Source organism: Lachnellula hyalina (assembly GCF_007821495.1).
Source record: "Lachnellula hyalina strain CBS 185.66 chromosome Unknown contig00231, whole genome shotgun sequence".
In the NCBI taxonomy this organism is placed as follows: domain Eukaryota; kingdom Fungi; phylum Ascomycota; class Leotiomycetes; order Helotiales; family Lachnaceae; genus Lachnellula; species Lachnellula hyalina.
This window is the reverse complement of record NW_022157345.1, coordinates 24,369-39,770: the sequence shown is the minus strand read 5'-3', so window position 1 is coordinate 39,770 and position 15,402 is coordinate 24,369. Positions and strand designations below refer to the sequence as shown.

The following is a 15,402-nucleotide window of genomic DNA, read 5'->3' as shown; positions in this document are numbered from 1 at the left end:
GAGAGAGACAGGAACGGGGGACGGGGACCGGGCTACCGAAGGGGCGAGTCGTCGAGCACTTGAGGAGGACTCGCGAACAAGGACTGTATGCGATATGAGAGGAGGGGTTCTCGTAACTGCATCCAGTGGGAGCACGCAAAAGTAGGTACATAAGTACCTAGCGAGCTGGATTGATAGGCCAACAAGGCAGGCAGGCAGGGCATCTAGAAGTACTTACTGTATGAGGATAGTACTTTACGGACGTTGGGTTGGGATGACTGTTCCAAGCGTGAGGCGGCGGATGATTTCAGCGAGCACTTGCCTCTACAGATGTAAATTTACCTCCAAAGTTATAAAAAGATACACGCTAGAGAAAATAGTGGAGAAAGTGAATCATAGAAATCAAGTGTGACGGCCCTATAGGACCTACATTTGGGGGCTGAAACGTTGTTACCCGGTAAATCATTGGAGTATTTGGAAGATGTGGAAGATCTGCACAAGCAAGCCTTTGCTTTTTGCTACCGTGAGCGAGCAGTTTAACTTAATAGGTCTCCACCTCGTAGCTGCCCACGTTCTACTGGTTCCCACCACAGGTACGGAGAACAGACCAAGCCAAGCACTGAAGATCAAGATAACCTCCGCTCCATAATACGGAGTAATGACTGTGCGGTGTGGTGTGATGTGATGTGATGTGATGCGTATAAGCCCATTCGGAGTAGAGAAATGGATGGCTTACAAATTTGGCTTCATACCTGACTCAGCAACCGCATAATTGTTATATTTATACTTATATTTATATACTATAATATACCATTACAGTACCCTTCACATACACAGAACACTTTTCATTGCTAATGCTGAAAATACATGCCAAAAGATATCCTTCCGGAATGAAGACACACTGGGTACTTATCATGAGAGATTACTTGCGCCATTTGCATTGACCTAATTAGGCCTGCGGTGAGAAGAAGCGGCGGGAATAGTGTCCTTCTGGTAACTCCGTACCAAGATCTGGTGGAGTCTTCCTAATAATAATCGCTACAATTATGGTAAATTTACTTTATATCTGAGGTTCCAGCACCCATGATCGCCATCACCTAACCATGCCATGCAGGCATATTTCATGACTGGATATGCATAAGCATGGCTCCCCGGGAGATGAGCACGTTGACAGCTCCCGCAAGGTCATCCGAATCCGAAATACTGTGCGGGCTATTTCTATACGGAGATACGGCGTACGATGTATCGTGGTTAGCAAGGTTCGTTTATGCTTACCCAGTACTTGCATACTTGTAATACCATTAGAGTTTGCTCACCAGGGCCGGCGTCAATCGAACCTGCTTCTTAGTCTTTTGCGACCCGACACGACGAGCGGGCCGTGTCCCTGGATTTTATCTCTGAGCTCTCCGTACAGTACGGTCCGTCGGGACCGACTGACTGGACTGACCGAGCTGCTTCGCCCCTTTGATATGCGATGGATAGAAACATCAACATAACATCCCTCGAGGCCCTGAGGGTATCATCCATCATTCCCAGCATACAGTAGCCTCGCATTTATCCGAGATAAAACTGGCAAGTCTATAGAGCCATAGATTACTAGCTATTATATAACTCTCCGGTATTGTACTATTGATTATCAGGAAGTTGAAACCATACCAGTCTTATCCTGCAATTGCTCGTTCTCTATCGAATGGCGCTACTCTATGAATCCATGAAACCTCTAGTTACTCCGTACCTTTTACGTATAGACCGGTATTTGAATTTTCCGAGCTCTCAGAATTGCCGTATGTGGTACTCCATAGTTGGCTAAATTTACGAAGTACGATAGCAAGAACTACCGAGTTAGTATTCTAGTAATACCGAGTCTATCAAAACGCTCCACCAGTCTACCAGACCAGTAAAGTGCTCGAGTAGGACAACAACGACCAGGGTTAAAAAGCGCAATAATGATATAGTAAGCAGTATAAAGTTAGAGTTAAACGTTTTGGTTTCTAAATAGTAAAGTCCGTTACGCTTATCCTAATCGAGTTCCAAACCACGAGCGATACCATACTCCGTACAGTACCATAACCTCGCAAACAAAACTCTTCAAACGAGTATCTATTCCCGAACGGTATTCACACTGTACGAAGTACACCCAGCATTTGAAACCATGTGGTGTAACTTGTACGATGTACTGTAACGTCATGGCCAAAAATAGCAACGGCATGGGATGAAGCGAATCATCGATTTCGAGATTGCTGCATTATCTCGCTCTCGTAGAGAAACCCATCATGAATGCACGTTTCACATATTAAAGACGATCGATCACAAATGCCCAAAATGCGTACTGTACGGAGTACGGAGGCAGCAAGCCAAGGTAAATCATTTACACCCCTGAAATTCCGGGGTTGTGCTCCTGGGGAAGGGCTTGCTTGTTTAAACAGCCACGACCGTTCGGGTGGTGTGCTGTGGCCCTCCCTGTCCTGTTCCTGTACAGTAGCCACCACCATCCATCCTCCAGGCTTTTGTACGTAAATCATTAATTACACTACTTCCAGCGCTCAATCACTTGCAGTCTCGACCAAGACGGTCGAGATGAAGGAGCAGGCAGCATACACTAGAAGAATGTCTGCGCGGCCGGACAAACCCCAGGCTTTCTCGATGGAAATACGAGTGAGTAATTGAAAACTCTTCCCTTAAGAAGCCGGAATGAATCTAGAATTTTTACCTCCCTATGGCCCTAGTGCTTCAACTGCCGTAAACTACATCGGGTATGTCGAGGAGATGTGAGGGTCTACACTGAATACCGACCGCAGGTCGTACTACTGTAAATCCCGTGAGCTCCGTAAAGCCCGGTCCTCTTGATACTTATCTGGAAGACCGAGCTCAGATCTCGGACGTCGTTCCGAGTTCTTGTTCGCTGCAGCAAGATAATGTAAATTTAGTTCCGGGGACCAAAGGTGATTCTCTATGCAAAGAGGAACAACACAATCGGATAATCCCTGTTTCTGGAACCCTACACTCAAAGCATAAGCTAATAACCTGCGATGTTTGGTGTTTTCGGCTGCCCCTAAAAGCACTTATCACTATTTTCGCCGATTCATCAATGAGCGCCGTGATAATGTGGCTGATCAAGCCTAAATAGGATCAGGGGATCTTATATAGAGAATAGCCACCATTAAATGGTACCGGGCCAGGTGAGATGAGGCTGTAGGAATTGCTTGCATCAAGTGAGGATTCAAACCATATGCATGATGCACATAATCAGGCGCCTTTCTAGCTTTCGAACACCTCGTATCATTAGTCATCAATAGTCTAATTTCTGATATAATCACCATCTTCAAATGGACGATAAAACAGGTGTGAAGGCCTATCATGTTGTACTTGCTGGCTATGAAAACGAAAATCTCAAAGTCTTGATAGACCTCGTTATGATAGAGATCTCCCCAGAACACAGTCACCATTGTATATATAGAAAAAGGCTTCCAACAGGATGGGAAAAGGAGCTGCCACCACGGAGAAGGATTGCAAGGTCTCACAAGTTATCGTTTCCAAACCACGTGTCCGCTCTGCGGAAGGAATCTTGTGAATCACATACAGAACCCTCGGGTGAGAACACGAACCGTCAGGGATATGGAATATACAGTAGGGTATTTATATAAGTTGTCAAGATAGCACAAGCTTATTCCAAGCTAGCAAAATGTCAAACGCCTGCTTGATGCTGGGGAAAATCGGGGATAATGACTGGGAGTGAAAGGACTACTACTCCAATAATGCAACCCGAACGCCCGTGGTAAACAGAGAAAGACATCGAATAGAGACCGCCTTAATTATTATAGTCTATATCAGACTGGTCAATTTTGTCGTCGCTCTGTAAAACCCTGTGACTTGTTAGACCAATAGTAGCACAATTAGATAAAGACCTACGAGTACTGCTTCACCAGCACAGCTTCCCCTCCATTTTCCATATCGATGTTATAAACGTAAAAGGCACCATCACTTGTAACAAGCATAACCTGGGGGCTGCTGCTACTCATTGCTACAACGCTTCGAAGAGGGGCACCTGTCGAATTTAAACCCATGCCTCCCTTTGGTAGTTTTATGAAGGCAAAATCTCGCATCGGCTCCCACATTTCGGTAACGGCTTGCGGTAGATATCCACCAACAACACCGGCTACACTTTTCCCCATTATCTGGGAAGATCTTCTGATCATGCTACCAAAGGTTCCACTGGGTTTTCTGGTAACACCAGGAACTTCTGTATTTTCGCTACCAGGAGACGTTCCAGTGGTAGGAGATTCCGCACCGCTATCGAAGCTACGAGAACGGCTCCATCGGTCGTTCAAAGACCTTGGCGAGTCCGGCATGACGGCGGCAACACCTCCAAGCCGGAAGATGTGCACGGTGTCGGTAGTAGAAGAGACGCAGAGTAAGGTTGAACTTAGGTTGAATGACATGCTGTAAATGGTCGAAGGATATGTGCCTCTTCGGAACTGGTATAGTTTTGTGCCTTTGGGAAGTGAGAAAACTCTGATGATTGTCCCGGTTACTGAGGCTGTCGCAAGCAATGTCCCTTCATTATTTAAGGCTATACAGGATAGCGGAGCTCGGTGGGCTTGCACAACATTTAATGCCTTGAGCTCCACTGCGTCAAAGATCAAGACTGCTCCGGATGTTGGTGCAACGTAGGTAGATAGTGGCGGCGCGTGGGAAGGTCGATTATCTCCCGTATCTTCTCTTGGCTTTGGCATCGGGTATGCAATGTAGCAATTCTCTGACGAAGGGGCAAGAGCACATATGGCACTGGGATTCGGTGAAGTCTCGATCGTGTACAGAAGGCTCATATTCGAAATATCGTAAAGGTATATTTCCTCCTCCAAAACCACAGCGAGACGTTTTCGATTAAGGCGTACCGCCAGCACCGCGGATGGGAATGTGAGCTCACAGATAATGGAAGAGCGCTACACCAATTTTAGCATAAACACTATTCGAAGAGCCTTCGAGAAGTCGCATGTGCAGGAAGGGGTACAAGGTTCTACCTTTGTATTTTGAATGACCAACCGCCTTGGAGACAGTATGAGGGCAACGAGCGACGTGGAGAAGAGCATCTCAATGATAGTCACATTTCCGTCATCGCTGCTGAATATCTTTGCGAAGGGATCTGTGTGGTATATCCGGAAACCTTTCGAGGTACCTGGCAGAGCTTTTAGTCCGGGGCTTCAGGATCGGATCAAGGCAAGCTCTTACCAACAGCCAGGCAGCCGTAGTCCTGATTGAAGGTGACAAAATTCATAGCCATGGTGTAGTTGTCGTCCTACCGAGAAAAGAGTAGAGTCGGTGTAGGATGGAAGGATTGTCGTTGCGCTCGTTACACAGGCAGCGAGTTGTCCCGCGAGTCTCGGTCTCGTGGAGGACGGGTCAGAGGGATTATGAGGCTATACGAAATGCAAAGCTTTTGAAGCGTCGATGAGGCTCTCTTGTACTTGTAGTGAATAGTCCATTTGGCGTTGACTCACTTGCTATTCCGTGAATGTTGGCAACATGAGAGTAGAAGTAGCGGGCAGCTGTTAGGAGGTTTGGCGGGGTCTTGAAGCTTGCTCCCCAAAGGGGCTTAGTCCGTAACCTTAAAATTTACAGTCAAGTCACAACCTTGTCCACCTCCACTAAGAAAATTCACGTTCATAATAATCTTCTGGGTCTGCGTTTTGAAAATGCAACTTACGTGAAAATTCATTTACCCAATACTTGAACTTAACGCTTTAGATCTAGCCATGGTTACTCTCAAGGCAGCGGCATCTGCCCCATCGCAGATTCAGGACGATGCAATTATGGGCGTGAGAAATTCGTCTATCACCTATAAATATAGCATCTACTGACTACCAACAGACAAACAATAGCAGTATTGTCTCAAAACGCAGTGTTGAACGCCTCTATTTTCCTGATGAGCCTCACTTCTTTCGCTATTTCGTCAAGAAACCCCAAAGGCGTTCACCCTTGATAAACAGGGGCTATTGGCTGAGGTGGGATATCCATTTCTCGCTTCCTTTCTTCGTGGTCTTATTTGAACCGTGTGTAGGCTAATTGACCTGACTCGGGATTAGAATGAGATGTATTGATCACGTTGTTCGTAAATTCTTGGAAGAACCATCCAAGTCTCGAAAGATTATAGTTAATTTGGGGTGTGGATAGTGAGTACGGTATATGTAATCATATTAACCAGGGAAGATAACTTGCGAATAGCGACCCGCTTTCCTGGCAATGTCTTTCCAGATATCCATCTTTGTGTGACAATGTCTCATTTGTCGACATTGACTACAAGGAGCTAATGCTCAAGAAGCGTGATATGGTGAATCGTACACCTGAGCTAAAAGAGGTCTTCACAAACGTCGAAATATTGGAAGGGGATATTTTACTTCGCAGCGATCAATACCTGCAAATCGGATGTGATTTAAGAGACCTTGGCACTCTTGATAGGGCTCTCGCTTCAGTATTTGATTTCGAAAAAATTGAAATTTTGTTCGTGGCGGAAGTCTCCATAACTTATATGGATGCACACTATGCAGACAATTTGATAGAATGGGCGAGCAAATTTCAAGGTAAGAACTGCGCCTCAAGCGAATGAACTCGACAAGAGCTGACAATATTTCAGCTCGCTTTTGTCTCCTAGAACAACTTCTACCCGAAGGAATAAGCCATCCTTTTGCTCGGTCTATGATGGCACATTTCCAAAAGTTGAAGACGCCACTTAAAGCCGTCGAGAAGTATCCAACCCTCTCCACTCAGCAGCAACGCTTTCATGCTAGGGGCTGGCAACATGTTTCAGCACGCAATCTTTGGGAGTTATGGGGCTCGCCAGATTTTCTAAGCTCACGGGACAGAATGGCCCTGGACGCCGTTGAGAACTTCGATGAATATGAAGAACTCGCTCTTTTCGGCTGCCATTATGTCCTGCTAGTTGCAGATAATATCAACTCTGCTGCGTTCGAGCATCTTTCTCGCACAGAAATAAAACTGGGAGCTCCAGTTTCGTCTATACAGATGGAGATACAGTATTCCGAGTCTCCAAAGGGATGTGGTTACAGGCGATTTGCTGCTGGTCTACCTCTAAAGAATAATCGAACTTCGGTCAGAATTGGTAACCTTGGCGGTGCGGGTTCGGAGACAAGGAGTGACTCTTGTGATATATATGCAGATAATCTACAAGTTGACCCTCATCCAGAAGCTTGGAAATCCCAGTCTTGTCCATCTAAACGCCAGTGCCACACTATTACCGATCTCGGTGATGCAGGCTCGTTACTTTGCGGTGGGTTACCCGTTTTCCCTCTCTTGTTTTCAAATCCTTACAATGAGTTCAGGTGGCCGAACCTCTCCGGACAATGCTTTGAAGGACTGCTGGCTCTATCACAAATGTGAGTAGTTACAGTTTATTATTGTTTTTGGGAGAAATGTAGCCCGGAAGGAGCAAAAAGATGACTCCGACAGACTCTCAAATGCACAGACATAGTTTCCTAATGTTTTGTAGGGGTTGACCAATGGGAACGCGTCGATGATCTTCCATCGCCTCTATACCGACATCAAGCTGTGAATGTCGGTCACGGCGTTCTCATCTCTACAGGAAGAGTCAGTTCCCGGGCCATCTCTTCTGGCTACCACCTTTGGAGCCGCCGATTCGGTTGGATAGAGTGTAATCTTCATGGTGACGTACCTCCCCCAACGTTTGGAGCAACACTGCTTGCATTCGATACGGGCATGACATTGGATACATCTACAATAAAACGTGGTATTGTTGCAGGAGGGATGTTAGCAGATGCCGTTGTCCAACGGGGAATCTGGGAATGGGAACTGGACCATGATGCTCAGCATCCGAATTTGCGATTTCAGCGATCTTCATTGTTTCCCGACAATTCGGAGCATCATCAGTATCTCGCTCGGTTTGGTGCTAATGTGGTCAACTACAAAAACAAGACGTACGTCTTGGGCGGTGTCATACAAGATACATTGTTAGGTGTATCTGACGAAATTTGTGCCATCGATGCACAGGGCTCGTTTCATACCATTCCAAGAACTGAAGATGACCAGGCTCCTAGACCCTTATTAGTTGGAGCAACAATCACGGCAACGAATAACAATATATTGATCATGGGAGGTGGAGCCACCTGCTTTAGTTTCGGGACGTTTTGGTAAGACAAATCAGCAATCATATTAATCCACAAATTTCCCGAACCCCAGGGACAACTCATAGCTCTTAAGCCATTTCCCCAATCTTTAGTTCTATTGAAGAAGCATTGCTGATTCCCCATTCCATTTAGGAACAAAGGGTGCTATACCCTGAATCCGGGCTCGAACTCGGATTCCTCAGATGCCTTTGGATTTGTCAAAACAATAGCGCCTCAAGCGCAAGTTATCGGTATCCAAACGTCTGTACCAACTAAGCACACAAGCGCTAAGCTAACAACCGTCCATCGAATGAGGATCATGTCCCCAGAGGACTTCGATCAGATCCTCCAGACCGCTGTCCCTGTCATTCTCGAGGGCTTGGCTATTGGCTCTTGTACCGAAAAATGGACCGACGAGTATCTGAAGGAGACTGTAGGGCCTGAGCGCGAGGTAAATTCTGTGAGTAAGCCACTTTCTCGGAGGAATATGTTCTACTTCGGACATCTCAGGAGTGATTTTCTCTCTAGGCATGTTTTTGAGAGTGGATTTCTGCTAGGAAAATGTCCCAACCACTGTGCAACATTGTCCCAACTCCAATTTCGACCATACTAGGCAAGACTGACTCTGATATTTCGTCATAGGTTCCAGCCTAGTTCCTAAACTTCCAATTGACACCCACAGGTTATTGTTCATCAGTCCGAATCTGCTTATCTTGACTTCGCCACCAAGAACTTCAAATATATCACAATGGGATTCGGAAAATTCGTAGACTCAATCAGTAATCAGGGAAAACTCTACTTGCGAAGTCTATCAGCACAGAGTCCAACAGACACCCCTTCTGATCTGAGTAAAGACTACCCTACACTCTCTGCTGACTTCACTTTACCAAATGAGCTGGAGTACGTCAAGAATAACTCGCATAGCGCCCCGTTGCGTATCGCTGGTCCTGTAACAATGTCTGTATCCTCATTTTACCCCTCTTAAATGGATACTTATCAATTTAGGTGGCTGCATTACGATGTCATGGCGAACGTGCTCTGTCAAATTCGAGGTCGGAAGAGATTGGTTCTATTCCCACCACATGATATTATGCACCTTGGGTTTGAGCCTGGTGCATCAAGTTCGAGTATCAATGTCTTTGAACATCTTCAAGATCCCTGCCTCTCGGTCACACACCCCTACGAAGCAATTCTCGAGCCGGGGGATATACTCTTCATTCCCTCGTTGTGGTTACACACGGCAAAACCCGAGACGGGTGTGAGCGTCGCGGTCAATGTCTTCTTCCGGGACCTGAAGACTGGTTATGGAGTAGGAAGAGATGTGTATGGAAATAGAGACCTGCAGCCTTATGAAAAGGGAAGGCAGGACATTAAGAAGATCATCAAGGCCTTCGACAAGTTGCCGAAAGCTGCCCAGAATTTCTATCTGCACAGACTAGCTGCAGAATTTCAGCAGAAGTCTCTCAATATCTGAGATATTATTTACCAGACTTTCGAAATCCGTGTCATGATGCACATCGCACAGACGACGCGAAACTGCTATTTGGAATGCTGCTCAGCAAAATTTGATACCCCACAAAACCTCTGCCCACCTTCAAATCAACTGTCGGCTAGTGACATTAAAAGTCTGTGGATTATTATCTCCAATGTCATTTCCAACGTCTGCCCTAGCGATAATATGTTCTGGGCTAAAAAGTCATATCTAGTTGCCAACGAGCGAGCTCTCATACTTGAAATGGCCATTTATCGGAAGGCGGCCCGTGACTAGCGGCACCCCAGTAAATCATCCGAAGCTTGTCGGACGCGGTGAGCATTCTGGAGAATGCAAGTCTAGATATGCATGTGCTATATCCACACACAATAGGGCAAGTGGGGAGGAATTAGTGCCCCTGTGGCGAGGGGCAAAATCCGCATCATTATTCTTGGACCACAAACGTTCCCGCCTCACCAAGTTCTTCTATGCGATTTAACAGATTTGTAAATAACACAATCCGACATGATTCTTGTGTACAGACCAATGCTTCGGGCGGTTTAAAAATACTTGATGATACAAGCGAGTGAACTGTGTTCTGCAGGTGAGCTCTTGAAATTACGGAATTTCAATCTGTCAAGCACCTTGTAGCTAACTTCAGATAGCAATAGTGATCAAGAGCCATTATGGCGAAATCACCCCAAGTACTCGCAAATGTGTGACAAGGCGCAGGAGCTTGGAGACATACATAATGAGCCTTTCTCTTTCTCAAGGATTCCATACGCCGAAAATTGGGATCTTGTACGGAAATTTATGAAAATACTTGGTTTTCTGGTTTAGCGTTGGTGTTGAAGTAGCCCTTGGAGGTGTATGTAACCTCCTCGAGCAATTCTTTTCCTTATGCGGACAAATGTCTCTGAGTATTCAGCTATTCGCAAGCTCCAAGATGTCTTTAGACTGCGTAGCGCTAATTCTGAAAATTTACAGTGGATTGTGTCCTTTGTATAGTCTCTCATTTCCATGACATATTATTTGAATGCCAGTTCAAAAGACTGCTCTCCCCTCTCCGACACTGCCTAGATATCCTTGTGAATGCAGAGACTGACTGTAAATAGATGCTCAAAATTAGAGATGGCGAACCGTTTCAATCCGTGAGTTTTTTTCCCTTTTGCACTATATGAGAATTTCGAACTCTAGGCAAGGTTCTGTCATCTTTTGCCGAGAAGATCAACTGTTAAGTGCGAATTCATCATTTAAGGGATTGGTGGCAACTGGCTTTTGGCTTGGTATCACATTCGGCAGAGTGAGTTAGGTTTTGTAACTGGCGAATATGGGGGAAAGGTTGCGATTGCTGCTTATCTGATAATATGGTACACTACTATTTTACTATTAGGACATGTTTCGGGGTTTGTGGAACATACTCATATCCTCCAATTCAAGTGGACTTTGAGGATTTCTCACGGCTCTTGAGTCACTGATCCGTTCTTCTGAAATACCCTGGAAGAAGCAAAGCTAATTTTCGGTTCTTGCTGCTGCCTTTGGAGGAGGAGGAGCATGTTTTGTCAGTGCCTCTCTTATTCAATCCTCGAGTTGAGAGGGACATACTTTCCTGGCATATCTTTCCCCTCTCCTGGCACATTTTTAACTTTAATTAGCCTTTCGCTGTGGGCGCGAGCGCACAAGTAATGGAGTACAGGTTCTCCAACCGATTGTATTCGCTGCTCTGGGTATGCTTATTCCAATACCAAAAAAATTGCAAACTTTTCGAAAGCAACTGGGGATCCTGAAGCTGTTTCAGGCGCCCAGGTAGCTATATAATAACTTCGGGACAGCTTCTAGGCTCCCTGGCCTCTTCAAACAGTTATCTTTTTACTGTGCTAATCTGTCGAGCAGTTGCAATACTCCTGCTTTGGTGCTCGCTACCTGGCGGGTTTAAAAAGGGAGGATTGGAGGAAGCCGGCAGTGAATTGGAATTGGGACGTCCTCGAGAGAAGAGAGGTTTTGGCCGAATAAGGAAGTTTCTGAACCTTCAGCGCCGAGCCTCATGAGAAGCCTTGCCGGTTTGTACCTGCACGTCCAAGACACGGCATCAGGTGCTCTAGCGAAGGATGTTTCGATAACCCTCGAATCATGCATTTTTGGCCTCTGTTCGAGTGAGTGGCTTTATTTGCGGTGGACAGAAAAGCAATAAGAAGTGCCGCTTTTGTGTCCACGGCGAGCTTTGCGGGAAGCAGTATAACTGCAGGAAAGACATGCGTATAGCATGTTCACAATTCTCTGAACCTCACCATTCAGCCAACAAACTTCAACGGGTCAGAGCTTTGGGATTAATTTCGGCTTTTTTTGATAGAAATATGTACTCAATCGACTGATTGACTCCTTATTGACCCCTTTACAGCCATTGCTTAGCTGAAAGAGAACAGTATCACGATGCGAGGGACAAAGATTGGACCTACTCCAAACAGTCGATGCTAGAATGGTTGGTTAGAGTTGGTTGTTTTCTTATTGGACAAATTGGGAGTTGCAACGCGCTATTGGGGATCTGACTGAAACCCCCACTTAATACTACATATTGACGCGGGGAACACCAGCAACCTAGAACTAGAGCGATGATGTGGGGCGTCGGTATTCGTTCAACCTGCCCCTGCACACACCTGCACACACAGCCACAGAAGTGTACAGAGTGGCACTCGACTTCAAGTATATTTGTTCTATACAAGCAGAATAGATTTATTATCTCGCTACTGCGTTGCTCGCTGTGGGAGCATGCTGCGGAGTATCAAACCAAATCAAATCAAAATAGGGTGATGCTGCTGGTGATCAGTCGGCCGTGACTTGATGTGACTAGACTACCTGTAGCCACGCTGCCCATGCAGCACTAGGTACTGTTGTCCAAGCTTTCTAGTGGAGGACTGACTGGACTGCCGCAGGGTTTAGTGACCGATGTGGAGCGCTTTATCAGTGCCCGGCGCACTGGCCAGTCCAGTACTGTACTGTACACTTTACCATCGCATCAGAAGGAAGAGGAGGGGGAAGGAGAGAAGAGGGAGGAGGGAGGAGAGCATGCTCGATTGGCAGAACTTATACTCGGCCACTCCGGACTCATAGAAACAGACACCCGTTCCATCCCATCCCATCCCATCCCATCTCATCGCATCCCATCTACATCTCCAACGTCGCGCCCGTCAGTCGTATACATACGTATTGCCTTATCATTGGGAGATTGGTGTGCAGTGTAGTGCATTCGCAATCCGAGGCACAATCTCAACATTGGCCCTGGTCTCAGTCTTATCTCTACACGATTAGATCTCTCTTCCCACATAAACATCACATCACATCAAATCAGATCACATCACATCAACCACATTCCACAAAGCTGCTTCGCTCTTTCCTCCATCTCCTACAAGCAAGCGTCCTACATGTTCGGCTGAATGAAATAAGAAAAGGGCCTGCCGTTGACCATGTCGACCATTGTCCTACCAAGACAAGTGCATACGACGCGAAGCTCATCCCCTCGCCCGCTCACATCGAGTCTCTCTCTCGATAACATAAATACAGCAACGGCTTGTCCAGTGCCAGTACCAGTAAGGATGATGGCTTCCTTGATATGCACACCCTCCGTCCCATCATGTTTTATCTCAAGTCTCAGTCATTCCTGTGCAATCGCGTCGAGGGAGACTTTTGTTGCCTTTTTGACTCTCCTGTCATTCTCGAATAACAAACAACTGACTTCCCCATCCCCAGAACAAGCATCTGCCAGTGTGCCCACCAGGCCCACCTCCTAGTCAGAAGCCGGACACCCCTCCGCACAGTCCACCTTCGAGAGAAGCTACTCTACAACATTCCAAATTATTCCCCCCCGAAAACTATACACCAAGATATTTGGGGTTGCACACTGTTTATGAGATCGACGCGGATGGCATTGCTGCTGCTCTGGACCATATCGCCCGCCAGCCACTTCCAGATCCATCCCTAGTCTTCCCTTGGTTTCATGGCCTCCACCCGTGCAATCACATTCAGCAAGCCTTCTTCATACCCCGACGGCGGCATATACGCAAGACCCCAAAATGTCTACGTGGAATCACAATTGTCAAGGCGGGCGGGGATTTAAATTATGCGAGGCTGAAAGGTGCAATTGCTCCAGATGAGTTGCTTCTTCAGGCTCCAGCCAAAGCCGCGTTTCTTGAAGTTGATCCAAAGGAAGGCTTCTCGGTGCGAAATTTTCAAATTCAAGCCGCCAAATCTGCTATGGTCTCAGATATCATAGTCTATGGAGAAGATGGGTTTGAGGCGCAAAGGCTTGCCCAGGAAGTGGCTGCTGCTCAACAGGCGTGGAGAGATTCACATGAGGAAAAGGGCCAGGAGCTGCCTCAATATAACACCTTTCTATGCACCAGCCCATTCAGCGAATTCGAAGAGAGGCATGCCGATATTGTAGCTACGGATTCCATGGGCCAGATGACCGGTCGAGTTATGGACTTTTTCCATCAGGAAAGGATCGAAATGTGCACGATGACCAAAGCATCAGAAATCCATCACAACGTATGGCTTGGTCCTACACCTGATCCTGCCATAGACCCTTCTCTACTCGAAAACGACGAGCAATTTGATATCCTTATTGAGTGCAGCGATCTCGGGCGTGTAAATGCTGCCGTTTTGCAGGCCATAGCCGAAGGCGCAGATTTGGGAGAGCAGCCGGTATATCTTGGATTCCCATCATCAGGTAGCGTTATGCCACCAACATGGTCTCAAGCTGAAGCAGACGGGATTATGGAGACCTGCAAATGGCTCTATAACCTGGCCCATGGCATTGCTCCCTGCGCCTCTAACATCGATGTCGAGGGGGATTCTCCTATGCCCTTTTCTGCAGTTGAACCTATGAAGAGTCGGGAGAAGAAAATACTCATCCATTGCACAGATGGCTATACAGAGTCTACGCTCCTTGGCCTTGCATATTTCACCTACGCAACTGGTCTCCCGGTGCCTACTGCCTGGCTTGATCTTCATATGTCCAAGGGCCGCAACTTCTTTGCCTATCCAACCGATGTTGCTTTGCTCGCCTCAATTGCCCCACGCCTTCTCTCAGAATCGCCGGTGAATGTGGACAAGTCTCTCTGTGAGATCACAAAGCTCGCAAAGGAAGAACCCGAATGGATTAAAAACATGGATGGTTCTTTGCCCTCTCGGGTGACTGATTATATGTACTTGGGTAACTTGGGCCACGCTAACAATTTTGACCTGTTGAGGCAGATGGGGATTGGGCAAATCTTGAGCGTGGGTGAGACAGCCACGTGGAAAGATGGCGAGTTGGAAAGTTGGGGTAAGGACAACGTCCTGGTAATTCACAGGGTGCAGGATAATGGTGTTGATCCTCTGACGTCGCAATTTGAAAAGTGCTTGCAGTTTATTGGTATGCTACCCTCTCGGTTTTCACCACTTATTACATGGTCCTAACTTTGTTCAACAGACCGCGGGAAAGCCAATAATACTGCAACACTAGTACACTGCAGAGTCGGCGTGTCTCGATCGGCGACAATCTGCATCGCAGAAATTATGAGATCGATGGGCCTATCTTTTCCTCGAGCATACTGTTTCGTCCGCGCTCGACGGCTGAATGTCATCATCCAACCTCATCTACGCTTCTCCTACGAGCTCCTGAAATGGGAGGAGAAACTCCGAGGAGGGCCTCACGGTGACGGTCGCTTCAAACGCGAGCTCGAATGGGCCGATATTTCCCGGGAGGTTGCAGCCATGAACAAACCTTACGCTCGGAACGCAAGGTAGGTCGTGGCGACTTGTTCTATTTGTTCTTTG

General features: G+C 46.7%; 3 protein-coding genes across 3 annotated transcripts; 2 read left to right on the top strand and 1 right to left on the bottom strand.

The window, feature by feature from the left end:
• Window positions 1-3,884: 3,884 nt before the first annotated feature.
• On the bottom strand, window positions 3,885-5,260 carry atg18 (Autophagy-related protein; the record flags this gene model as incomplete). Its single annotated transcript, XM_031153407.1, has 3 exons — window positions 3,885-4,922; window positions 5,001-5,122; window positions 5,209-5,260. 3 exons carry the CDS (start codon window positions 5,258-5,260, stop codon window positions 3,885-3,887), a joined length of 1,212 nt encoding a protein of 403 aa, XP_031001559.1.
• A 472-nt stretch (window positions 5,261-5,732) lies between these two features.
• ppm2 (tRNA wybutosine-synthesizing protein) lies at window positions 5,733-9,591 on the top strand (the record flags this gene model as incomplete). Its single annotated transcript, XM_031153406.1, has 9 exons — window positions 5,733-5,795; window positions 5,848-6,029; window positions 6,202-6,557; window positions 6,611-7,264; window positions 7,317-7,370; window positions 7,484-8,141; window positions 8,271-8,577; window positions 8,800-9,074; window positions 9,123-9,591. The coding sequence occupies 9 exons, from the start codon at window positions 5,733-5,735 to the stop codon at window positions 9,589-9,591; spliced, it is 3,018 nt and encodes a 1,005-aa protein (XP_031001558.1).
• A 3,458-nt stretch (window positions 9,592-13,049) lies between these two features.
• On the top strand, window positions 13,050-15,366 carry PPS1 (Dual specificity protein phosphatase; the record flags this gene model as incomplete). The annotated part of the gene is made up of 3 exons (XM_031153405.1): window positions 13,050-13,172; window positions 13,333-14,998; window positions 15,056-15,366. Coding segments are annotated over 3 exons (2,100 nt in total), but the record flags the coding sequence as incomplete, so codon positions are not given.
• Between the last annotated feature and the right edge of the window lie 36 nt (window positions 15,367-15,402).